General features: G+C 48.9%; 2 protein-coding genes across 2 annotated transcripts; both read left to right on the plus strand.

Moving 5' to 3' along the window:
• The first annotated feature begins 581 nt into the window (after window positions 1–581).
• Ap2m1 (adaptor related protein complex 2 subunit mu 1) lies at window positions 582–10351 on the plus strand. The gene is made up of 12 exons (XM_070029706.1): window positions 582–685; window positions 2642–2758; window positions 4432–4697; window positions 5375–5457; window positions 5806–5811; window positions 6224–6359; window positions 6458–6599; window positions 7046–7165; window positions 7266–7401; window positions 7501–7598; window positions 8300–8411; window positions 9750–10351. The coding sequence occupies exons 2-12, from the start codon at window positions 2685–2687 to the stop codon at window positions 9882–9884; spliced, it is 1308 nt and encodes a 435-aa protein (XP_069885807.1). The 5' UTR covers window positions 582–685; window positions 2642–2684; the 3' UTR covers window positions 9885–10351.
• Window positions 10352–14787: 4436 nt separating this feature from the next.
• Window positions 14788–25356, plus strand: Abcf3 (ATP binding cassette subfamily F member 3). Its single transcript, XM_070029708.1, has 21 exons — window positions 14788–14932; window positions 15155–15302; window positions 15429–15508; window positions 15925–15971; window positions 16194–16291; window positions 16384–16506; window positions 16683–16949; window positions 17256–17336; window positions 17425–17484; window positions 17582–17638; window positions 17752–17774; window positions 17878–17933; window positions 18048–18248; window positions 18344–18420; window positions 22384–22428; window positions 22512–22644; window positions 23964–24052; window positions 24157–24248; window positions 24433–24565; window positions 24719–24806; window positions 24888–25356. The coding sequence occupies exons 1-21, from the start codon at window positions 14860–14862 to the stop codon at window positions 25044–25046; spliced, it is 2130 nt and encodes a 709-aa protein (XP_069885809.1). The 5' UTR covers window positions 14788–14859; the 3' UTR covers window positions 25047–25356.
• The last annotated feature ends 906 nt before the right edge of the window (window positions 25357–26262 follow it).

Below are 26262 nucleotides of genomic sequence, written 5' to 3' on the forward strand. Positions count from 1 at the left end.
AGCACATAACATACAGTCACAAGTATTGATGAGATCACTGATACTTTTTTGAGAAGCTTTAATGTATTTCTCCCAAGAATTAATCTGCACGATCACTATCCTATTTCTCGGATCTTAATCTTTGGAAAAAGTGCTGATGTGTGAAACCAATATATAAGAAAATAGAGGTAGTATTAAAAGGCAGTAAGTTCAGAACTAGCACTTCTGCCAATGTGTGTGATAGTTCGTAAAGTGAGGCTAGCCAGACCGAGGACTCTGAAAGGCTTACAGCATTTCGAAGTTTACAACTTCAACAAACTAATTCACTTTCTGAACTACGAACCCAGTGGCTGAGAGACTATACTTCCCAAAATGCTCAGTAAGGAAAGCGTAGTAGGCGGGACAATGAGTGCAGGGACGTGTATTTCGGGTACGGCGTGCTAAGGTCACGGGCTTTCAAAAGGCAGTCGGTAGTTGTAGTTTTGCTAAATCTAGGGCGCTCATAATTGTCCGCGAAGAGGCCGCAGGGTCTTATGGGATTTGTAGTCGGCGCGAGAGGCCGGTGCGCAGGCGCAGCTGAGTCCGGGGCGGGGCCACGGCACTGCAGTGAAAGCCGAGGCAGCGGGCTGGAGAGCTGGGGGGCGGGCGGACATCTTGGGAACCGGATAGTGGCTGGGCCGGCTGAACAGTGGGCCGCGGACGCCAGGTGAGCTGGGGATGTGGCCTTACAGGGTGGGAGAGGAGGTCGCGGGTCGCCCGCCCGCCCTACCGCCCAGCTTTGCTCTCTTCTGCACTGAGCTGGATAGAAAGCTGCCCACGCCCGGGAGTGGCCTCAGCCTTCAGACCCAGCGGGGAGCTGACGGCTGGGTGGGGGCGCTCTGGGCGCGGTTGCTGCATGGGCGCGGAGCGACGCCCTCCGCCTGACCCGCCGTGCGCTCTCGGGAGACGGGGACCGGAGCGGATCCTTCCCGAGCAGGGCCGCCTCGCGGCGATCCCTCTCTAGGATCGTGACAAACCTAAGACCCCGACGCCCGGCCTCGGGGAGCGACCATTCCCCTGTCTCCCGGGACCGTGACATCCCCAGGTGCCGGTGTGGGGATGGTGACAGGTCTTAGACCGCGCAGATCCCCCTCCCAGTTCGGAGATACCTTGCGGCTCTTCTTCAGACCCGTGACAGCCCCGCACCCAAGGTTCCATCTCCTCCCAAGATGTCTCCTTCCAACCCCCACTCCGGCGAAAAGACCACCATCCTCTCCTGCCTCTGCACTGAAACCACGAAGTAGGCCTCCGGCTCCCAGTGTCCCCTTATTTTCCATTGTCAGTCTCTTCCATTTTTTTCCTCTTTGCTTTGAGGAGAACCCCTTTCCTTTAGGGGCCCCCACCAGCTCTGGTTGCAGCTAGGGGCCCAACCCCGCTGGCAGTTACTGCCAGGCTTTCAGCATTTTGTTCCTGTTCAATGCTCCACCTCTGGTTCTGGTGCTTTGACCTACCTTCTTGGTACCTGTGGACTTGGTCATTTGCCCGGGGTTCTGCCTCCATTTTACATTTCCTTTCCTCAGCTTCCTGAGGGATAGGAATGTGTCTGCCCCCTTGAGAGATTTCTAACTGGTCTGGATGACAGTGACCCTCACAGTAAAAGGTAAAAGGCTTTATTTTCCAACTTAGGAAAGTCTGCTAAACTACACGCTGTGAAATTTTAATACTATAGCTAATCCAGGAAATCTAATGCCAAATTACCCGTTTTTTCAAACAGTCTAAGATTAGTTAATTCAGAAAATTCAGGCATTCTGACTTACTCTGTCCCCTTGTTTCTGAGCACTCAGTCCAGAAATGAGTTGTTGTGGGCCTGGAGTCAGTTTTGGCTGGAAGGATCTATTAATTTTATAAACTTGGACAAACACACAAACTCATTTTTACCACACTCCAGAACTCTTTGAAAGGGGGGGGAGGGTTAGAAATAACTGTAATAAACAGCTAGGTCATCGAAATGTAGTTTACCAGCACTGAAGCCTTTCTTGAACTCTGCACTTTTGCTTGCTTATCTGGCTGCCTGAAGAGATGTGCTGGCTTAGGCCACATTCCTGGGTCTATGTCAGGGCCTGAGGCCTCCCTTCTCTCCCCTCACCCCATCCTGCACACCCTTTCCTGGAATGTGTAGACTTCTGGAGATTCAGGCCCTTCTTAGAAGGGTAGAGAAGCCTGAGAGACTGTGTGCCCTAAAGGTTGTGCCTATGGTGCCTCAGGCTTGAGCCAGCAGGAATAATTCCTACCGCCATTCCTGGCACCCTGGGCAAGCCTTCCCAGTGACTCACTGGTTAAAGCCTGAATCTACACAGGAGGGGGCCCAAAAAGAATCCTTGCTGAGCTCAGCTCTGTGAAGGGTGGAGGCGGGGTTATTCTGTGACTCAGCCACACAAAAGGGAGAAGGGTCAAAATGGCCTTAGGATCCTGAGCCCCAAGGCTCTCAGATTCCTTATCCCTTCCAGTGTGGGATAAACAGGAACTAGAGCCTGGCTGAGAGGAGGAGGAGCTTGCTTGCCTAGGAGGTCCGAAGGGTTACTTGCTGGAGCTTTGAGTCAGGACCAGTGACCTGCAAAGCTCCACTGGGGACATTTGGCAGGGGTTCTGAAGTCTCTGCTTACCCTGCCCCTGCCTGTCCTAGGTCGGTTCTCAGAGCGATGGGCGGAGGAGACTGAGCTGCCGCCATGATTGGAGGCTTATTCATCTATAATCACAAAGGGGAGGTGCTTATCTCCCGGGTCTACCGAGATGATATCGGGTGAGTCCTCTGACTGAGCCAGCTGTGCCCCTACCACCAAAGCCCCTCAGCCCTAGCATGCAGTTCAGCCTGGTTCCCATTAAGACTGGTGGCATTGGCCCAGCAGTCTATGCTGGCTGCCAGGCAAGACTTGCAGAATGACCTCCGAAATGATTACCCCTTACAACTTTAGGAAATCATGCCCTTCCTGTCTCCTGTGCCCCTTGGTTAATGGGCCTGGTTGCTTTTGCCTAGGTAGGTTGATTCCTCCTCGTAGGAGGAGAGCTGCCTCAGCAAATGGATTAGTGCAGGGCTGGAGGTACTGATCCATGTAAGTCAGTCTTGTTCCCAAAACCCTTCTAACATTGACAAGGCTCAACTGGATTCACTTAAAAGCCTTTGTAGGCTGTTGAATCCTCTACTCACTCCCTTTCTCAGAAGTGAGGCTGCTGACTTAGCTCTTTTCAGTTCCTCTGGGTCATTGAAGGGCAGAGAGTCAATGATGCTCTTTCTGGTCCATCCAAGTAGACCTAGAGAGCTCATGTCCTGGATTCAGTAAACCATGTAGTCTTACTTCTCCTTGACCAACCCAGTAGAGCATGGTTCTTCCCTGACATTGAAATCTATTCTAGCCTCTGCAGCTCTAATGAGATTAGGCTCCTCTAGTTTGTGCTGTTTTTCTTCTTTAAAGAGCTTAAGATAAATACTCTCTGAATGGGCCTGATTGGGAGTGTCCCTAGCTCCTTGGCTCCCCGGCTGATAGCTGGCTTGGCCTGGCCTTTGTGGCTGTTTGTCCATTGGTTGGCGATGAGGCTAAGCTAGATTTGTGACAATGCATTGCCTTCTTGAACTTGGCTGGCTCCTTCTGCCTTGGGTGGACCTGGTTAAGCCATGGCCTGGTCACACACCATTGCATGCCTTGCTGTGCTCTCCACCTCTTGCCTGACTTGTCTGCTTCTACGTCATAGTGTATGCTGCCCTCCCTGGTGTGTTGTATGTCTAACCCTCTCTCTCGTTGCTGTCACTTTCCTCTTCTTGCTGGCGTCATTTTTCTCATCCCATCTCATTGGCTGCCGTAGCAATAGGTAAGCAGCCTATCAAGCTGCCATCCAGGTACATGTGGGTGGAGGGCCCTGCCCCCCATCGTTTTTTATCATCCCTTTTTATTCCCCGAACTTGCCCTAAAGTTGGATCCTGGACAAGAATGGGCAGCAGAGCTCCATGGCTCCATGGTATTTCTCTCCCCATAGATTAAGGCCTTCTCTGAGGTCAAACTGACTGTGTCCAACTTGCAGAGGAGGTGGCTTGCCCACCAGTGGGCTCACTAGGCTCCCTAGGACTCTGTCTTCTGGGCTGGGATGCTAGCAAGGTATCACTAGGTTATAGCTGGGAGATTGGGGCCAGGCTTGGGGGAGTCTCTATCCTTGATGAACTTCTTTTTATTGAGATTACATCTGCCCTCTTACCGTATCATTGCTACTTGACTTCCCTATTTCCAGTGCCTTTCAGACACCAGCCTAGCACTTGGCCTCCATCAGTGTCTGCATTGGGAGCCATAAGAAGGGAACCACCCTAGTGGTTTCCAGTCAGTGTCAGATTTTAGCAGTGTGGAGGGTGGGGCTGCTGGTATCTGTGGTTGTTTCCCATCTGGTGAGGGTGCTGAACAACCTCTGTGTACCCTTTTCTTCCCTTAGGAGGAATGCAGTGGATGCCTTTCGTGTCAATGTTATCCATGCACGGCAGCAGGTGCGCAGCCCTGTCACCAACATCGCTCGCACCAGCTTCTTCCATGTTAAGCGGTCTAACATCTGGCTGGCAGCTGTCACCAAGCAGAATGTCAATGCTGCCATGGTCTTCGAGTTCCTCTATAAAATGTGTGACGTAATGGCTGCCTACTTTGGCAAGATCAGTGAGGAAAACATCAAGAACAATTTTGTGCTCATATACGAGCTACTGGATGGTGAGGAAGGCGTGGTGGCTGGTGGAATGGGACTGAACCTAACTGAGTGGGGCCCAGAAGCAGGCATAGATCTCAGGTCTCACAGTATACTCAGAACTTTGTGTCTTAAGTATCTGGTCTCTAGGATTAGGATTTCCATGCACCTGGAAAGGCCAGTTACAGTGACACCTAAAGGCTACTCTGAAATAGGCCAGCAAGTGGGGGTGGGAAAGTTTTGGTCTCTCCCAGGGCTGAAACCTGACTTGGTTTGGTCCCTGAGCTTCCAGTATGCCTCTTCTCACTTTGGCGATTTGTGCCTTAGTTCCACGACTGTCCTAGCTTTTCATCTCAACAGCTGTTTCAGAGCTTAGGGGAAAGGAGGACCTAATACTCTATTGCGATATTCCTCTCTAGGTCCTTTATCCTTCCCAACATCTGTTTTCTAGAGAAAATTAGAGGTCAGGGCTTCCTCAACTCTCACTTGTCACGTGTCTTCCTCTCTGTGATTTCTTAAGAAAAATCAGACATTTAGATTTTGCTTAGGAAGTTCAATCACAGTAAATGCCGCAAAATTGCAAGACCCTGTTACAGTTTTGGTACTGGGGCTGTGCTGGCCAGACATGTCCAGGCCTGAGGAGAAATGGAATAAAGAAGCCTTGAGTTTTATCCAAGGGTTTATGGTTCCCTTCCTATTGCAGAGATCCTTGACTTTGGCTATCCACAGAACTCGGAGACAGGCGCACTGAAAACTTTTATCACCCAGCAGGGCATCAAAAGTCAGGTATTCAAATTGTACAGATCACAAACTGGGTAAAGACTGACTTCCCCCATGAGCCTGCCCTTGACAGGAAGTGCTAGCTTGAGCTTCCTGCCATGGCTGCAGGCTTGTTTTTCCTCCTGTGGCCTTCCCATCCCAGGAGCAGCCGATTCAGCATCTCTCTTACCATAAGTATAGCTTAAGCAATTTCCTCTGCACTCGGGGGAAGGGGTGGGGGCTGCATGGAGGCTTGGTGTTCCTGTAGAGAAGAACATACAGTCTCTCCTTTGGGATCTAAACCATCCTTTCTTCCTTCTTTACTGCCTCTCCTGCTGTTTCCTGTGGGAACCTTGTTGGCCCTGCGGCCTCCAGCATCAGGTAAATGTTCCCTTGGTTTCCACTTTTGCAGTTTGCTGTTTTCTCCAGGCCCTGCCCCATGAGACTTATAGGGGAGGATGGGTTCCAAGATGAAGACCAGAATTGGGTGGGATGAGGATGGAGTTGGGGGAGACAGGGTTATTGAAAGTGGGGGGAGGGCTGGGAAGGTGGCTCAGTGGTAGAGCACTTGCCTTGCATGCTCGAGGCCCTGGGTTCGATTCCTCAGCACCACATAAAAAAAAAAAGCCGGAAGTGGCGCTGTGGCTCAAGTGGTAGAGTGCTAGCCTTGAGCTGAAGAGCTGAGGGACAGTGCCCAGGCCCAGAGTTCAGGCCCCACGACTGGACCCAAAAAAAAAAAAGAAAGTGGGGGGAATGAATGAGAGCATTGCTGCTTGTCTCTGTCCTCCTATAGACAAAAGAAGAGCAATCCCAGATCACCAGCCAAGTGACTGGGCAGATTGGCTGGCGACGAGAAGGCATCAAGTATCGCCGGAATGAACTCTTTCTGGATGTTCTGGAGAGTGTAAACCTACTCATGTCCCCTCAGGGTAAGTAAGGATGCTCTTGTGCTCCAGGCTAGAGGGGCCCAGGCAGGATCCTGAGCCTGTTTGACTCAGCTGCTTCTGTTTATCTGTTCTGTCACCAGGGCAGGTGCTGAGTGCCCATGTGTCAGGCCGGGTGGTGATGAAGAGCTACCTGAGTGGCATGCCTGAGTGCAAGTTTGGGATGAATGACAAAATTGTCATTGAAAAGCAGGGCAAAGGCACAGCTGATGAAACAAGCAAGAGGTACTTATGTCAAGGGAGCAAGAGGGAAAGAGTGGGTAGGCCTTGGAGTGTTCCATGCGGTTTTAATGACAATAGGTGCCTTCTGAACAATCTAGTGGAATTAAAAACTCCATCTGAGGATATGCTTGGCTGATTGCTCTCAGCATCACTGGTAAGAGAGCTGGAAGGATTGTCATTAGTCTACTATCCTCAGCAAGCTCCTTTGTTTGGTCTATACCTACCCACAATCTCTGCTCATATGCTTAAAACAACCAGTCTACTGCAGCAGGGATCTCAAAAGATGGTGATAACCTTGAAAAGCTATCTTATCTTGAACTGTGGGACAGAGTCAGAAGCTTCTTTTTGGCAGCTTCCCATAGCCTAAGGGACTGGGAGTAGGTGGCCACCCTGTCTGCCACCTACCATTCCTGTACCGATGGGAAGAATGTTTCTGCTTGTGCTTGTAGTGGGAAGCAATCAATTGCCATTGATGACTGCACCTTCCACCAGTGTGTGCGGCTCAGCAAGTTTGACTCTGAACGCAGCATCAGCTTCATCCCACCAGATGGAGAGTTTGAGCTCATGAGGTGCCATTAGGGAGTGAGGAGGCAGTGGGTACTACTGGCAAGTGGGGAGAAAGGTGGGAGACGAAGAGTCCTACAATGCCAACATTGTCCATCCCCAAAGGTATCGTACCACCAAGGACATCATCCTTCCTTTCCGGGTGATTCCACTCGTGCGGGAAGTGGGGCGCACCAAACTGGAGGTCAAGGTGGTCATCAAGTCCAACTTCAAGCCCTCACTCCTAGCACAGAAGATTGAGGTAAGGAGAGGAGACTTGGGGAGGGATAACTTGTTAATAGACACAAAGGCAGCTCTATTGGGTCACTTAGTAACAAAGCTTCCTGACTGTTATTTCTAGGTGAGAATCCCAACTCCACTGAACACAAGCGGGGTGCAGGTAATCTGCATGAAGGGGAAGGCCAAGTACAAGGCCAGCGAGAACGCCATTGTATGGAAGTGAGTCTTTGCTTCAGGGCTTTCAGCTGGGCTGAAGTTTATATAGTGTACTTTCTTACTGAGGTTAAGGGTGGGTTAGGGAGTAGAAGTGTGATAACTTTTCTAGGACCTCAGCTTGTGCTGTCACCTTTACACGTGCATTTGAGTGCCTGTACTAGGGCTTGGCTCAAAAAATGACTGGGTCTTCTTGGGCACTGGTGGCTCACACCTATAATCCTAGCTACTCAGGAGGCTGAGATCTGAGGATCGTGGTTCAAAACTATCCCCGGCAGGAATGTCCATGAGACTCTGGTCTACAATTAACCATCAGAAAACTGAAAGTGGTGCTGTGGCTCAAGTGGTAGAGCACTCACCCTGAGCTGAAGAGCTCAGGGACAGTGCCCAGGCCCAGAGTTCAACCCCCACGACTGATTTAAGAAAAAACAAAGATTGGATTTTTCAAGAGACTTTCCCACTTGCCCCTCCTTGTAATATATCTGAAAATAAGGGATAGCTCACCTCTCTAAGCAGAAACTGCAGCCCTAAGAGCTACAGGAGCTAGCAGACCCAAGGTTCCATAGCAAGTGGTTATCAGAATCTGGCCATTTTTCCTTGCCCTCTCATGTACTCTTAGGCATTCCTTTGTGCTTAAAATGTACAACACTCTGAAATACCTCCAAAGTGCCATGAGCACTTGTTACCCATTTTCCTTGTGTTCCCAGAATCAAGCGCATGGCTGGCATGAAGGAATCGCAGATCAGTGCAGAGATTGAGCTTCTGCCCACCAATGACAAGAAGAAATGGGCTCGACCCCCCATTTCCATGAACTTTGAGGTATGGTAAAGGAAAGGTTTAAGCATTATGGCAGGGTATGCTGGGAGAGATATAAGAGATAGATTACCTCTGTACCTTAAGAGGTGAGGGAACTGAGGCCTAGAAAGCAAGGAAATGGCTTTAATTCTTAGCTATTCTTTTACCACTACAGCCCCTTTTTTTTCCTGTGTGGGTCCTGGGGCTTGAAATCAAAGCCTGGGTGCTTTCCCTGAGTGTTTTTGCTCAAGGCTGGCACGCTTCCTGATGAGTAGATAATTGGATATAAAGTCTCATGGACTTTTCCTGCTTGGGCTGGCTTCAAACCACAATTCTCAGATCTCAGCCTACTGAGTAGCTAAGATTACAGGTGTGAGCCACTGGCACTCAGCTTTTCAACTCTTCAACTCTTTTAATGACCTATAACTTTAATGACCTCACTACTCAGGAAGCTAAAATTTCAGAATCACAGTTCAAAGCCAGCCTGGACAGACATTTCCATGAGACTTTTTTTGTTTTTTGGTCGGTTGTGGGGCTTGAACTCAGCCTGGGCGCTGTCCCTGAGCTCTTCAGCTCAAGGCTAGTGCTCTACCACTTGAGCCACAGTACCACTTCCAGCCTTTTTCTGTTTATGTGGTACTGAGGAATCAAACCCAGGGCCTCATGCATGTGAGGCAAGCACTCTACCGCTGAGCCACCTTCCCAGCTCCATCCATGAGACTTAATTGGAGAATTAAACAAAAAAAACCAGAAGTGTAGGCATGGCTCTAGTTCTAAGAGAGGAAACCCTGAGCAAAAAAAGAAAAGCCATTGAGAACATGAGGCCCTGAGTTCAAGCCCCAATACTGGCAAAAAAAAGAGGAAGAGGAAAAGAAAAAAGAAATTGCTATTCACACTGAGAAAAAAGAAAAATCTTTCGACTTCTCTTGGCTTGACACATTTCTTTAGAAACATTTAGATTACTTGAATGTTAGGTTAGCCAGCAAGTTTCCTTTCAGACAGAATTATGAATTGACTGCTATATACATCTTAGACCTATAATTTGCTCCACCTTATCCTTCAAATGCATATATTGAGCAGGGTAAGTACTTCTCTGAAGTGATTCTGTGGCTACTGCTGCCTACTGATTAAAGGGACTCAAGTTATGGAAAATGGGGCCTGACTTCAGACCCAAGATGATTGCTATTCTTAAATATGCTTTCTTTTGCAAACATCATTGAGGACTCCCCATCACCCCAGCTCCCTCCAGCTTCTTTCAGAATCCTGGTTATTCAAACACTTGTAGAACACGAAGTAGAGCTCCAATTTGCCAGAGGAGAGCAGCCATGAAGCCCTATTTCTGACTTGCACTCTTCCTCACAGGTGCCATTTGCCCCCTCTGGCCTCAAGGTGCGTTACTTGAAGGTGTTTGAACCTAAGCTGAACTACAGCGACCACGATGTCATCAAATGGGTGCGCTATATTGGCCGAAGTGGCATTTATGAAACCCGCTGCTAGCTGCCAGTAGGCAACTAGCCCAGCTCCCCACCCACCTTCCACAGGTCTAGCTACCCCTGGCCACCACACATCAATATCTCCTCCTCCCCACTGCTTTGCTGCCTTCCCTTTGCGCCAGCCCCTGAGTCTAGGTCTGGACCAATGACATTGAAAGTGAGACTGATAGAGCAGTCCCTTGGCTTCCTGGGCAGGGTGGTTTCTGGGGTTCCTGCTCTTCCATCCATCTGTCCTGGCCAAGTGCCAGACTATGAGTTCTGTGACCAAAGCCAGGTGGAGTCCCTCTCCCCACACCCCTGTGGCCACTCCTCTGGAGTGGGAGAGTTGGCTGCCTCTCACCTTGGAGCTTCCCCAAAGGCCAGTAACAGATCCCCAGCCCTCCGTCCTTTCTCTGCTTTGGGATAGTGTGAGCTTCATTTTGTACACGTGTGACTTCGTCCAGTTATAAACCCAATAAACTGTAGAACAAACTTGGTGGCTAAGTGTTGATGGGGAGCCCAGTGGGAGAGGGGAACTGGTAAGACTGCCTTTCCCATGATTTTTTTTTTTAATTGTTCATTTTTTTGTTGGTCATGAGGCTTGAACTCTGGGCCTGGGCGCTGTCCCTCAGCTTTTCAGCGCTCTACCATTTGAGCCACAGTGCCACTTCCAGTTTTGTGAGTGGTTTTTGGAGATAAGAGTCTCATAGACTTTCCTGCCCAGGCTGGCTTCCATCTGTTATCCTCAGATCTCAGCCTCCTGAGTAGCTAGGATTTCAGTCCTGAGCCACTGATGGCAGGCTCTGGAGGTGTATTTATTTATTTATTTTTGTCAGTCTTGAGGCCTGAATTCTGGGCCTGGGCACTGGTCCTCAGCTCTTCAGCTCAAGGCTAGAGCTCTACCACTTGAGCCACAGTGCCACTTCCGACTTTTTCTGTTTATGTGGTGCTGAGGAATCAAACCCAGGGCTTCATACATAGAGGCAAGCACTCTACCACTGAGCCACCTTCCCAGCTCTCCCATGATTTCTTATACCATTTGGTTGAGTAGAATTTTCTAAATGCTCTCAAGGTTACTTTGTTCCAATGAGGCCTGTCTTGGGCCATCCTTGGGTGTTGGTTTGGGTCTCCTGACTCTTAACAAGAAAACAGCCTTAAGGTCAAGTAGCCCTACCTGGTCGCAGTTCCCTGAGAGTAGAATCCTTCCTAAAGGTATTTTCTATTTTGGTTCAAGTACTGGGACCTGAACTCCAGGAGCTCATGCTTGATTCTCCCACATGCCCATAAGGCTGGCCCCAAGTGAGCTGCGCCATGCCTGCAGTTCTGGCTTTTAGGTGGTTATGTAGGTAAGAACCTCATTTGTCTGCCTGGGCTGGCTGACTTCCATCCTCAGCTCAGCTTCCTGAGTTGCTAGGACTATAGGTGTGAGCCACTGACTCCCAGCTTTTTCTTTTCTTTTTAATTTGATATAGGACTTTGTTGCTTAACCTAGACTTAGCTTGGATTAAGATCTTTCTGCCTCTGTCTCCTGAGTGCTTTGATTGTAAGCATGTACCTCCTCACTAAGGCAATTTTTTTTCTAATTAGCACAAATCAAAGGTTTGATTTGGTTTTATAGACATCCTCAGAAACTTAATTCTTTTTTTTTTTATTTTTTTTTAATTGTATTTTATTTTATTTGAGAACATACTGTACAGAGGGGCTACAATTACATGGGCAGGATAATGCATACATTTCTTACCAAGCATTGCAGCCTCCTCCTTTGTTTACCCTTCACTTCCCTTCCCCGCCTCCCCCCTCCCCCCAGAAACTTAATTCTTAATTCCATCCTAAGAATTAGCTTAGCTTCCTGAGTCTTGCGGGGTTAGCCAGAGGCTTTTGTTTTCCTTATGCCACTTCTGATGGATTCGTAAACATCTCCAGTAAAAAGCATGGTAAAGGGCTGGGAAGATGGCTCAGTGGTAGAGCACTTGCCTTGCATGGATAGGCCCTGGGTTCGATTCCTGAGCACCACTTAAGCAAAAAGAAAAAAGCCGGAAGTGGCGCTGTGGCTCAAGTGGTGGAGTACTGGCCTTGCCTTGGGCTGAAGAGCTGAGGGACAGCGTCCAGGCCCAGAGTTCAGGCCCCACCACCGGACCCCCCCCCAAAAAAAAAAAAAGCATGGTAAATCGGGCTGGAAATGCAACTTAGTGGTGGAGTGCTTGCCTAGCATGCTTGAAGCATGTTAAGTTTGATTCCTCAGTACCACATAAACAGAAACGGCCAGCAGTTGTGCTGTGGCTTAAGTGGTAGAGTGGTAGCCTTGAGCAAGAGAAGCTCAGGGACAGTACCCAGACCCCTAAATTCAAGGCACAAGACCGGTACAAAAAAAGAAAAACAAAAAGTATGGTAAATTAATTACTGAAGGGAGTATCCCATATCCAGAGGTGGAGTCAGGTGCTGGGACAGAAAAAAGGTTTGCACCAGGCATGGATATCTCACACTCTGTAACCCTAGCTACTCAAAAGTCTGAAATCTTAGGGTGCTGAGTCTGAGACTCATCTCCATTTAACCACTAAAAAGCCGTAAGTGGGAGTGTGGCATACTGCCAGCCTTGGGTAGAAAAAGCTAAGTAAGACTATGAGGGCCCTGAGTTCAAGCCCCAGTGAAAAGGAATGGTCTTGCTAGACACACACCTATAATCCTAGCTACTCAGGAGGCTGAGATCTGAGGATTGAGAATCCAAGCCATCCAGGCAGGAAAGTTTGTGAGACTTACCTCCAATTAACCAGCAGAAAGCTGGAAGTGGAGCTGTGGTTTTAGTAGTAGAGCACTAGCCCTCAGCAAAAAAGCTCAGGTAAAGTTCCTAGGCTCTGACTTCAAGCCCCATGACTGGCACACACACAAAAAGATTACGAAACAAAACACATTTGCTTTCATCACTTTAGTCTAATGTGTGCACGTGTGCACACACCTGTTAGTTCCAAGGCTTGAATTTAGAGCTTAGAGTCCTTGCTCAAGGCTAGTGCTCTACCACTTAAGCCATGCCTCCCATTTGGCATTTTGCTGAAATGCCCAGGATAGCTTCAAACCTTCAGCTCTCAGTTTCCTGTGAGACTAGAATTACCATTATGAGCCACAAACTTCATGCTAGTTTTTTATTTAAAAACAAAAACATATTAATCCAGGCACCGGTGGCTCACGACTGTAACCCTAGCTACTCAGGGGGCTGAGATCTAAGGATCATGGTTCAAAGCCAGCCTGAGCAGAAAAGTATAAACCACTAGAAAACAGGAAGTGGTGCTGTGGCTCAAGTGGTAGAGTGCTCACCTTGACTGAAGAGCACCGGGACAGTGCCCAAGCCCAGAGTTCAAGCCCCATGACTGACCCCAAAAAAAAAAAAAATACATAGTAGAGAAATTTTCATAGATGGAAGTAGAACAATGAGCCTCCATGTCCAGCACTCAGCCATCATCAACTCAGCCATTTATGTCACACCCATAGATTTCATTGTGGTTGGTTAATTCATCTTAAGTATAACTTCCAGGTTTTGCCCTCTACCACCACTTTTGTTCTTACACTTCAGCTCAAGGCTAGCGCTCTATCACTTGAGCCACAACGCCACTTCCAGCATTTTTCTGCTTATGTGGTGCTGAGGAATGGAACCCAGGGCCTCATGCATGCAAGGCAAGCACTCTACCGCTGAGCCACCTTCCCAGCCCCTATACTTGTTGAAAAAAGCCTGACTTATACTTTTCTGATCACTGTTTGCCTGTTGCAACCCACCCCAGTCACAGCATATTCCTGTTTAATCCACAATTCCTATAAAATGGTTATTAGATCTGGACGGAGGTTCAGTGTTGGGACTGTTTCTTCATTGTGGCACTGTGTAATCCAAATGGAGGACTAAAGCGAGCAGAAAGATAGTGAGTTTGAGGCTAGCCTGGGCCTGTCAAAAATGGAAGGGGCTGGAAGTGTGGCTTAGTGCGTGCATGAAGCCCTGGGTTGGATTCCTCAGCACCACATAAACAGAAAAAGCTGGCAGTGGTGCTGTGGCTCAAGTGTAGAGTGCTAGCCTTGAGCAAAAGCAGCTCAGGGCCAGTGCCCAGGCCCTGAGTTCAAGCTCCAGGACTGGCAAAAAGAAAAGGGGGGGAGGTAGTGCTAAATTTCAGTTGTCAGTTTTAGAGCTGATTTGGAAGAACGTGATCCTTCGCCTTAATGAGTTGCCCGAGGCTCTCAGAGAAGGGATGGTCTCTCAAACTTATCAGAGTGCTGGAAGGCTCCTTCGGGTGTAGACCGAGAATTAACCGCGAATAAAGGCGGTGAGGTCTCTGGTGGTCTTGCCCCTTTGGCGGTAGTGAGTTGTGCCTTGCAGGGGTGGAAGAACTGAATGGCACAATTCTCGATGGATGGCTCGCTGAACTGTCAGAAACCGCGAAAGGGATGGGGTGCGGGGCCCCGGTGGTGGGCCCGGCTGAGTGGAGGTGGGTGCCGAGGCGGACGCAGAAGACGGTGGAGGCCCCTGCGAGGGCGTCGCTGCTGGCATGAGTCAGCACTGCTCCCGTGGTCTCCAAATTCAGCTGCTAGGCGTGCCGTGGCGGAGGCGCTTCCGCGAAGGCCTGAAAGCTGCCAAAGTGCTTCGTCAGCTTCGGGGCTGGGAGGCTCCAGGACCACCCTGGCCCGTGCTGGAGAAGCCTTGCCCGCCCCGCCCCGCCCCGCCCCTCCCGGCTCCGGAGCTCCGCCTCCCAGGAGGCAGCGTGTTACAGCATGACGGCTAACCTTCAACCTAGCACTTCACGCAGGCGCAGAGGGAGCAGCTCCGGCGGGAGCGCTTGCGCACGATTTCATTCCCTCCCCCCGCTCTCCTTCGCCCCGCCCCGGGCTCCTAGCACTCCGATCCTATCTTGCGTCACCGTTACGCATGCGCTTTGGGAGGAGGGGCGTGATTCCAGAGGAAAGACAGGGGGCGGCCTTAGGCCGAGATCTCACGGCGTCTGCGCCGACGAGGTCCGAACTGGAACATGGCGACTTGCGCCGAAATCCTGCGGAGCGAGTTCCCCGACATTGACGGACAGGTCTTCGACTACGTGACTGGTGAGCCGCGCTGAATTAACGTGTTAGGGAGGCCAAAGCAGTAGTGAGGGGAAAGACTAAGGAAGATGAGCACTGCAGACGTCTTCCAAGACTCCCCTCTGCGTGACCTCTTGTCCCGAGGGCCGGCCGGGTCTGGAGCCCCGTCTGGGGCGTCCGGGCACTGAAACTGCTTGTTTGTCCCCCCTACCCGGTATCTCCCCGGTCCTGCCACGCCCCGGCCAGGCGTCTTGCACAGCGGCAGCGCGGACTTCGAGTCTGTGGATGACCTGGTGGAAGCTGTGGGGGAACTGTTGCAAGAGGTGTCTGGGGACAGCAAAGATGACGCGGGCATCAGAGCTGTGTGCCAGCGCATGTACAACACTCTGCGCCTGTAAGTGCTGCGTGTGGGACCGATGGGGACGAAGGGAGGCGAACGGCCTGGAGACCCGCTGTGCGGGACGGGCGGACAGCCTGATGGTCATAGACTCCTAATTGCTTTCTATCCCCACCTGTGTAGGGCCGAGCCGCCGAGCCAGGGAAACAGCCAGGTGCTATTGGACGCCCCCATCCAGCTGTCTAAGATAACAGAAAACTACGGTGAGAGGAGACAGAACTAGCTGACTTTTGCCTCCACTGCCCCCCTGCATCTCAGGACAAGTGTAGGAGCTAGTTGACATGTTTATGAGGGCAAGAGCCTATGGTGAAAGAGTAGAATTAGAGGGATCTCCAAGCTTCTGGGTATGAGAGGAGGGATATGGGCATTGGAGCTGGATAAACTTGATTTCACTCCACAACTTTGCAACTTAACTAACAGCATGATTTTGTAAGAGTTTATGTGCTTTAACGTCTATGCCCTTGGAAGAGATTTATTTTTGATTCAAAGACAATTCTTCCAGGATTATAACAACTCTCTTGAAAAGTGTTTATGTCTGTGCCTGGTTCTTATTGGTTACTCAAAATATTAGTTTCCCTTCCCTCAGGGAGAAGGTGACTGCTTTTCTTCTCGCTTACAGACTGTGACACCAAACTTCCAGGACTGCTAAAGAGAGAACAGTCCTCGGTGAGGAGGAGAAAGCATGGGGCTGTGGCTATGATGGGGGTGGGAGTTGACTATCAATGTTGGTGTATCTTTCCGGAGGGAATTATGATTTGTGTCTTTCCCTGAATCTTTGAGTCTATTCATCCTGCGTACATTCTGAGGGGTTATTTGAAGGGCTCTCTCTTGGGCCTCCTTCCCGAGCTTGTAACTCGGGTAAAATAGTTGTGTTTGGAATTCACTTAGACAGTGAATGCAAAGAAGCTAGAGAAGGCCGAGGCCCGACTGAAGGCAAAACAGGAGAAACGCTCAGAAAAGGACACACTGAAGACCAGCAACCCACTGTGAGTTGGGAAAGAATGGTTTAGGAGACAGACCTGTCTGCTGGACCCAAAGAGTGAGATCCCTAAAAACCATCTATTTTTCCTTTTAATAGAGTCTTGGAAGAGGCATCAGCCAGCCAGGCAGGCAGCAGAAAAGAGAACCGGTTGGAATCATCTGGCAAGAACAAGTCCTATGATGTGCGAATTGAGAACTTTGATGTGTCCTTTGGTGATAGGTGAGAAAATGGTGTCATGGAGGGGCAAAGAGGTTGTAGGCATGCTTTTTCTTTTTTCCAGTTAAGGGAGAATCTGGATGGATGAAATGAAGCTAAATCAATGTTAGGAACTGTTGTGAAATTGCCACAAGCCTTTTTCTGAAGCATCTTTGCTTTCATTTCTGTCTCCTCTGTAGAGTACTGCTGGCTGGAGCAGATGTGAACCTGGCATGGGGCCGCCGCTATGGGCTGGTAGGACGGAATGGGCTAGGGAAGACCACTCTACTGAAGATGCTGGCCACCCGGAGCCTGCGGGTTCCAGCCCACATTTCCCTGCTGCATGTAGAGCAGGAGGTTGCTGGAGATGACACCCCTGCCCTGCAGAGTGTGCTGGAGAGCGATAGTGTGAGAGAGGACCTGCTACGGAGGGAGCGGGAGCTCAGTGGCCAGATTGCTGCCGGCAGGTAGGAGTTCTAGGCTGGGAGTACCAAGCAGTAGTTTTCCTCCATATGCCCACCATGGTGTCTCCATCCATGATTGACATGTCAATCCTTGGGACCAGTGGAGCTTGGAACTTGGCACTGTGGGACCCCAAAGCCCTCATTCTTTACACAGCATCCATTGCTCTCACTACTTCAAATAGATCTTCTCTGTATTCTGTTCTTATCCTAGCAACAAGAGAACCAGTGTCCTACTTTCCAACTGTATATGTACAGGACATGTTCCTCCTAGACTGACTTAACTTAATGCTGGTTGCTTTTTCTCTTCAGGGCAGAGGGCTCTGAAGCTGCACAGCTGGCAGAAATCTATGCCAAACTGGAAGAGATTGAGGCAGACAAGGCACCTGCCAGGTATGTAAAAGGTCCCTTTGCTCCATCACATTTCACCTTTTCTCTTCTGAACTATTCTAACTGGATTCTTCAATCTCTTAATTCCTAGGGCATCAGTCATTCTTGCTGGGCTTGGCTTTACACCAAAAATGCAGCAGCAGCCTACCAGGTGAGAGCCTTGGCATTCTTGTTGGCCCTGAATATTGTTGCTTCTGCCCCTGCTTGCCCTGGTACATACTCACTCCTGCCTTTCTGTCTGTCTGCAGGGAGTTCTCAGGTGGCTGGAGGATGAGACTGGCCTTGGCACGGGCCCTGTTTGCTAGGTGAGTTTCATGGGGTCTCTATCTGGGGCCTTATGAGTAATGGGCTTTAGCTTTAAGGATGTGACAGTAAGTCGACAACCTAAACCCTCACGCTATATTCTTCTCTCTCATAGGCCAGATCTCTTGCTGTTAGATGGTGAGTTTGACACAGTGCACCCTGACTTTGGGGTGGGAAAGGGTGTTCCTAATTCTCTGGGCCTTTGATCCCAAGTATGTGCTCTCCCCAACTTTCTCTCCAGAACCTACAAACATGCTGGATGTAAGAGCTATTCTGTGGCTGGAGAATTACCTGCAGGTGAGTTTAGGGAGAAGCTGTGGAATAGGTTCTGGGAAAGTCTACCTTCATGACATTTGCGGCCCCAGGAATTGATTGCCCTCCCAAACGGGCCTGCTGTCCTGTGATCCTCAGACATGGCCCTCCACAATCTTAGTGGTCTCTCATGACCGCAACTTCCTGAACGCCATCGCCACAGACATCATCCATCTGCACAGCCAGCGGCTAGATGGCTACCGGGGAGACTTTGAGACCTTCATCAAGAGCAAGCAGGAGCGATTGCTCAATCAGCAGCGTGAATATGAGGCACAGCAGCAGTATCGCCAGCATATCCAGGTATGGGGAGAGTCAAGGATGAGCATAGCATCCCGTGGGCTATTAGACTTAGTGGTAGGGAGAGCTTGACCAATGCCTGCCTCCTTCTCCTACAGGTTTTCATTGACCGGTTTCGCTACAATGCCAACAGGGCCTCCCAAGTACAGAGTAAACTCAAGATGCTGGAGAAGCTGTAAGTACATGACCTTGGCCAGGACCTGCTCCTTTTATCTTTTTTTCTTTTCTTCTTTTTCTTTGCCAGTCTTTAGGCTTGAACTCTGGGCCTGGGCACTGTCCCTGAACTCTTCAGCTCAAGGCGAGCTCTCTACCACCTGAGACACAGCTCCACTTCTGATTTTCTGGTGTTTTATTAAAGATATGAGTCTCACGGACTTTCCCGCCCAGACTGGCTTTGAACCATGATCCTCAGATCTCAGCCTCCTGAGTAGCTGGCTAGGATTACAGGTGTGAGCCACTGGCACCTGCCTTTTATCCCTTTTCTTCCCTCATTTTGCAAGCCGCTGCCAGGATCCCTCCCATTCTGGGAGGGATCCTAGTAGCCTACTTCGGTTTGCTCCTCTGCAGGAAAGGAGAGGAAGGTTACTCTTGGAGGGTTAATTTGACTCTGGCCTAGACAGCTACTTAATCTTTAAATTTTATTTAAACAGAGTCATTTGGCAAGTGATCTTTGGTGTCTAGCTTCTTTCACATGTTTTCCAGGTTCATTCATATTGTAGCATACATCAGCACTTCATTGCTTTCTGTGGTGAATAACAGTCCATTGTCATTTTGCAACATTTTGTATATTGATCATCAGATAATGGACATTGTGTTATTTTCCATTTCAATTATGGTACTTTGTTGCTATGAACCTTTTTAAGTTTTCACCAGGACATAGAAGTTTTTGTTTCAGTTGGTGCTCTTACATGGTAATTTCTGTTTAACTTCTTGAGCATCTGCCAGGCTTTTTGTTTCTTGCCTTTTTGAGTCAGGGTCTCACTTTGGATCTCAGCTCCCTGCCTCTGCCTCAGCCTCCACCTCCACTTCCCCATACCTGGGGCAGTGCCACCCTGCCTGTCAGACCACTTTTGTTGTTGTTGTTTTGCTTTTTTGGATCCTTCCCTTTCTCTATCCCTCCCTCCCTTTTCTTTTTCCCTTCCCTTCCCCTCTCCTTCTCCTTTTCTTCTCCTCCCTTCCTTTCCTTTCCTCTCCTCTCCCCTTCCTTTCCCTTTTTTTTTTTTTTGGTCAGTTGTGGGGCTTGAACTCTGGGCCTGGGCGCTGTCCCTAAGCTCTTCAGCTCAAGGCCAGCACTCTACCACTTGAGTCAAAGTGCCACTTCTGGTTTTCTTGTGGTTTATTAGAGATATGAGTTTCATAGACTTTCCTGCCTGGCTGGCTTTGAACCATGATCCTCAGATCTCAGCCTCCTGAATAGCTAGGATTATAGGTGTGAGCCAGTGCCTGGTACCCTTTCCCTCTTACAAGCTGGTCTCAGACTTTGAATTCTCCTGCCAAGTGCTAGGATTACAGGCTTATGTACCTTCTGCTCCCAACACATTTTTTGTGTTTGTTTTTGTTTTGACTGGAGCTTGAATTCTGGGCCTGAACGCTTTCCCTCAGCTCTTCAGCTCAAGGCTAGTGCTCTACCACTTGAGCCACAGTACCACTTCTGGTTTTCTGAGTGGTTTGTTGGAGATAAGAGTCTCACAGCCTTTCCTGCCTGAGCTGGCTTTGAACCACAATCCTCAGATCTCAGCCTCCTGAGTAGCTAGGATTATAGGCATGAGCTACCGGGGCTCAGCCACTCTTCTTATTTTGTAATTTCGGTTGTACTGGTAGGTGTGAGATGATATTGTTTTGATTTACATTTTTTAACAACTAATGATAATGCGCTTTTCTAGAAATTTGGGAGGGAAATTAGATTGGGAAAGCTTAAAACTTTATGACATAGACACATATATCACTATTATATTAACTAAGTACATATTACCAAAAAAATGACTGACAGGGCTGAGAACATGGCTCAATGGTAGAGTGCTTACCTAGCATGCATAAAGCCCTGGGTTCAATTCCTCAGTACCACATAAACAGAAAAATCCTGAAGTGACAATATAGCTCAAGTGGAAAAGTGCTAGCCTTGAACAAAAGAAGGTCAGGGACAGTGCTCAGGCCCTGAGTTCAAGCCCCAAGCCTGGCCAAAAAAAAAGACTGGCAGCATGGCTCAGTGGTAGAGATGCTCTGCATGTATGTGTAAGAAGCTGTAGGTTCATTTCCTAGTAGTGAAAAAAAATTAAAAATTTTAACTGAATATAGCCTATGCCTGTAATTCTAGCTACTTAGGCGGCAGAGATGGGGAGCATCAAGGTTTGAGGACAGCCAGACAAAATAGCTGTGTAGGTTGGCATATGCCCTTATCCCAGGTACTCATGAAGCATACACAGGAAGATAACCAGGTCAGCACAGGCAAAAATGTGACACTATCCCAAAAATAAGCAGCAAAAAGGCCTAGGAGCATAGATTAAGTTGTAGAGTTTAACCTCAGTACCAGTAGAGCTACAAAAAAGATAATTTTCTTTTTCAGCAGATAGTGAATTAGATGAATGTATTGTAATGAATGTATTGTATTACCCAGGTGAGAGGAATATAGGGTTTTTCCAAAGTTTTCTCTAAGCTTTCTCTAAGCCTAAACTCTGGGCCTGGGCGCTGTCCCTCAGCTCTTCAGCTCAAGGCAACCACTCTACCACTTGAGCCACAGTGCCACTTCTGGCTTTTTCTGCTTATGTGGTGCTGAGGAATCGAACCCAGGGCCTCATGCATGCAAGGCAAGCGCTCTACCACTGAGCCACCTTCCCAGCCTGCTTATACCACATTTATTTGTATAAAAAGAAAGTCTAAAAAGTTGTCTTTTAGCAGTTTATAAATTTGGGGGGTTTGTTGTTGTTTTGACACAGGGTCTTATTATATAACCTGGGCTAGCCTCAAACTATGTATCCCCTAGAGATAACTCATAGTCCTATTGCTTCAGCTCCTTGCATCAGTTTTAATTTTTGTTGTTGTTTGTAGTGCTGAGGATTGAACTCAAGGCCTCTACTTCTGAGCCATACCTCTAGCCATAATAAAGTTATTTCTTAGTAGGGCATGGTGGCACAAGGCTGTAATCCTGACACTTGAGAGATAGAGGCAGGAGGATCTCTTCAATGCCAACTTAGGCTCCATAGCAATTTCTGTGCAAATATAGGTTGCATAGGTGGCCTTCTCTTATAAACAAATTCAACGGGGCAGCAGTGATTCATGCCTGTAATCCTAGCTACTCAGGAAGCTAGGAAGCTGAGCTCTGAGGATCATGGCTTAAAGCCAGCCCATGCAGGAAAGTCCACGAGACTTTGATCTCCAGTTAACCACCAAAAAACCAGAAATGGTGCTGTGGCTCAAGTGACAGAGCACTAGCCTTGAGCAAAAAGCTCAGGGATCACACCCAGGCACTGAATTCAAGCCCATGATCAAAATTTTAAAAATACTCAATGCTGGGCATTGTAATCATAGTTACTCAGGAGGCTGAGATCTGAGCAAGAAAGTCCATGAGGTTCTTATCTCCAAATACCCAGCTAAAAGCAAGATGTAATGGTATGACTCAGTTGGGAGACTGCTAGCCTTGAGTGAGAAAGCCAAGGAAGAGAAGGCAGTCCTGAGTATTGGTACCAAAAAAGTCTCACATCTATAATCCTAGTTACTTAGGAAGCTGAGATCTGAGGATCAAAGTTCAAAGCCAACCCAGACAGACAAATTGGAAAGACTATTATCCAGCAGAAAGCTGGACCTGTTAGAACTGAGGGATGCCTTATTTCTACTTGCCATTTGATAGCAGTGCCAATTGTGAGCAAAAAAGTTGAGCATGAATGTGAGAACGTGAGTTCAAACTTCAGTATCAGCACATATACACGTGCGCACACACACACACACACACACACACACACACACACACACACACACACACACACACACACACACACACACACACACACACACACACACACACACACACACACACACACACACACACACACACACACACACACACACACACACACACACACACACACACACACAATTGAAGACATGAAACCTAGTGTATCCTATCTCCCTTCTCTCCCCTCAGACCTGAGCTGAAGCCTGTGGACAAGGAGTCTGAGGTCGTGATGAAGTGAGTGCTAAGCCAGAGGGAGGGTGGGGAGCCTCTTTTTTTTCTCACCAACCCCACCATGCCCCTCCCTGTACCTCTTACAGATTCCCTGATGGGTTTGAGAAGTTCTCACCACCAATTCTGCAGCTAGATGAGGTGGATTTCTACTATGATCCTAAACACGTCATCTTTAATCGTCTGTCTGTATCTGCTGACCTTGAGTCTCGAATATGCGTGGTATGGTTACTGTTTCTCTCTCGACTATGTTCTAGCAGTCTTCCACTCCAACAAGTGTGGATCAGACTGAGTGTGAGGCTGAGGGGGGAGGAGGTACACAGACAGTGGGCTAGGCAAAAGACATCTGTGCTTCTCCCACCCCAGCCCTCTAGCCTTACAAGACTGCCCTTAGAGATGCACATACTAGCAGTCTGCATTTTATGAGTACTTAGAATATTTTACCATAGTGGACTCAGTTCTGAGGTTATCTCAACAACAATGAAATATTGAAGCAAGAGCACAAGTTTCAAGGTGAAGGTTTAGTTTAGATCCTAACTGCAGTATTCACTAGCTTGGTTTACCAGCATTTTTTGGGGGGTGGGGTGGGGAGGGGGACCGGTCGTGGGGCCTGAACTCTGGGCCTGGGCGCTGTCCCTCAGCTCTTCAGCTCAAGGCTAGTGCTCTACCACTTAAGCCACAGCTCCACTTCTGGCTTTTTTCTTTTTGCTTATGTGGTGCTGAGGAATCGAACCCATGGCCTATGCATGCAAGGCAAGCGCTCTACCACTCAGCCACCTTCCCAGCCCATCCAGCATTTTCCTTTTTCCAATAAAGAGAGGTAATATCTACCACACTTGGCTATTTGGGAAAAGTAAATTCTTAGTGCTAAGGAGGAACTCAAGTATTGGTTGCCTTTGTATTTTTTTTTCTGTTTTGTTGGTTATGGGGCTTCAACTCGGCATAAACACTGTCCCTGAGCTCTTTTTGCACAAGGCTTGTGTACTTCCACTTCAAGGCACAGCTCCACTTCCAGTTTTCTGGTGGTTAATTGGAGATAAGAGTCTCATGGACTTTTCCTGCCTGGGCTGGCTTCCAACAGTGATTCTCAGATCTCATCCTCCTGAGTTGTCAGGGTTACAGGTGTGAGCCATCAGCCCTTTGTGTCTTTACGTCACCTGTCGATATAGTTGTTTTTTTTTTCTGTGTGTGTTGTTACTACGGCTTGAACTCAGGACCTGAGGCACTGTCCCTTACCTTTTTTGCTCAAGGCTAGCACAGTACCACTTAGCCGTAGCTCTTCTTTGGGCTTTTTGTGGTTACCTGCAAATGGGTCTCTCAGACTTTCCTGCCTGGGTTGGCTTCTAACCATGATTCTCAGATCTCAGCCTCCTGAATAGCTAGGATTGCAGGTTTGAGCCACCAGCACCAGACTATAGTCTTTTAGCCAGATTTTTTTGCTTAGGAGTTGTCAGAACATCGAGGGACCCTGATCTTGTTTCTTTCCCTCCGTTGTTCCACACACTTATGCACACTCATTAGCATGTTTTTGCTTCTTACAGGTTGGGGAGAATGGGGCTGGGAAATCTACCATGTTGAAGCTGCTTATGGGGGACCTGGCACCTGTTAGGGGCATCAGACATGCCCACAGGTAAGGTGCCCCAATTGCATGCACACATTCATACGGACTCATATCACCTACATTGAGTGTAGACACTCATACTCAGTGCCTTCTAACTTCATTCTTCCCTGTAGGAATCTGAAGATTGGATATTTCAGCCAACACCACGTAGAACAGCTGGACCTGAACGTCAGTGCTGTAGAGCTGCTCGCACGAAAGTTTCCCGGTGAGTTAGGGATTTGGGTTGAGGCAAACGGGCCTTGGATGACCTCTGCAGCTAGACAGGCTTTGGTTGGTACAGAGCAACCTACCTGAATCTAGGTGTGAGGACATGGGGATTTGGAGGAAGGGCTGGAGAAAAGGAAGGGAGTTGGACCAAGAGCTCATCTAATGTTTGGAGCCTTTTCCAGGACGGCCTGAGGAGGAATATCGCCACCAGCTGGGTCGCTATGGCGTCTCTGGGGAACTGGCCATGCGCCCTGTTGCAAGCTTGTCTGGAGGCCAGAAGAGCCGCGTAGCCTTTGCACAGATGACCATGCCTTGGTGAGGCCTCATTTCCTAGAGTTCCTGCTCTTCCATTTCCCCTTCTTGCCCTCTAGAAAATGGTCTTTTATCTTTGTGCCAGAGAGGTTCATTTTCTTCCTTCCCCTCAGCCTGATCCCATAACTGCCAACCTACCCGTGTTCTGTCTTCCAGTCCCAACTTCTATATCCTGGATGAACCCACAAACCATCTGGACATGGAGACAATCGAGGCTCTGGGTCGTGCTCTCAATAATTTCAAGGTGAATATGCCTTTCCACTGCTCCTGCACAGGCCTGGCCGCTCCTGGCACTCCTGCACACATGTACTCTCCTGTCTTTCAGGGTGGCGTGATTCTCGTGTCCCATGATGAGCGCTTCATCCGGCTGGTGTGCAGGGAGCTCTGGGTGTGTGAAGGAGGCGGTGTCACCCGGGTTGAAGGGGGATTTGACCAGTACCGCGCCCTTCTCCAGGAACAGTTCCGCCGGGAAGGCTTCCTCTAGGGCCACTAGGTTGAGGACTGTGCCCAGGACATGGACTGATCTTGCAGACCCCTGGGCCCACGTGTAGGCAACTGACTCCAGGCCATGGACTTCCCCTACTTGGGGACAGCCTTATTCCCACATCTCTTCCTTTCAACTGGAGCATCCTCTTCACAATGTGGGGAGCCCCATCCAAGGATCTGTGAGGACTGTGTCCCAGGGGAAGGGCTGGGGGGTGCCCTCCCTCTGGGGTTATAAATTGCCCCCCACTGCCCCACCTTGACTGGGCCCCATGTGGCTGCTATGTAAATTAAATTTCCCCTGCATCTTCCTGGCCACATCTCTGCTCTTCCCTGGGCAGGGCAGCCTACTATTGAGGCTTGTGGGCTCTGGGATGGGCATGTTCCTGTGCACTTGTATCAGTCACAAGTGGAAACCAGCAGTATCATCCTTGCCTGTGGGAGGTCACATCCTCAAGGCCACTAAGGTCTCCAGGTGATTTCTCTGTGGGGTATGCTAAGTGGGGGCCTAAGAACAGTACATTGGGATCACTGTGGTGATTTATTTCCTAACCAGAGTTCTAACTCCGCTGATGGGGCCTTGGGCTCTCTCCGTCAGCCCTCACTAGTTTGAATGTTGACCTGATTTCTGGAATGTGGCCTCACATAGGGTATACTCAATTGCTCTCTGGGTCAAGGAGGAATTTGACCGATCTCCAAGTTCCCTGTACTTCTCTGATCTGGACCCTCAGAACTCAAGAGAAGCCATCTCTGTCCCCATGTTGCTTGAGTGCTTTCGTATTATTTTTCCCTTGGCTGTGTAAGAGAGGCCTAGAAGAGGAGAATTAAGAACAGAATCTAATGCGAAAGAATAGGGCACTTTGTTTTCAAACTAAGCAATCTTAAAGAGGAGAAGTCAGGTACAATAGCATGTCCATGTAGTCTCAGCTGTTTGGAAGACTGAGGCAGGAAGATCACGTAAGCCCCAGGAGTTCTGGAACAAACCTTGGCAACATAGTAAGACCATGCCTCTTTTTAAAAAGTGGGGAGGTACATGTTGATCAAAAGCGGCAAGAGTTTACCCTCTTGTTCTTTTTTTAAAAAAGACAGTCTAGCTGTGTTACCCAGCTAGATCCCCTCTGCTTAGCCTCTATTGAGTGCTGAGATTACAGACATGTGCCACTAGCCCAATTAGAAGTATGATTTATACATGTTCTTTCTCAAGGATTTAGCTGCTG

Source organism: Dipodomys merriami, unplaced genomic scaffold (genome assembly GCF_024711535.1).
Source record: "Dipodomys merriami isolate MVZ:Mamm:240054 unplaced genomic scaffold, mDipMer1.0.p SCAF_2, whole genome shotgun sequence".
Taxonomy (NCBI): domain Eukaryota; kingdom Metazoa; phylum Chordata; class Mammalia; order Rodentia; family Heteromyidae; genus Dipodomys; species Dipodomys merriami.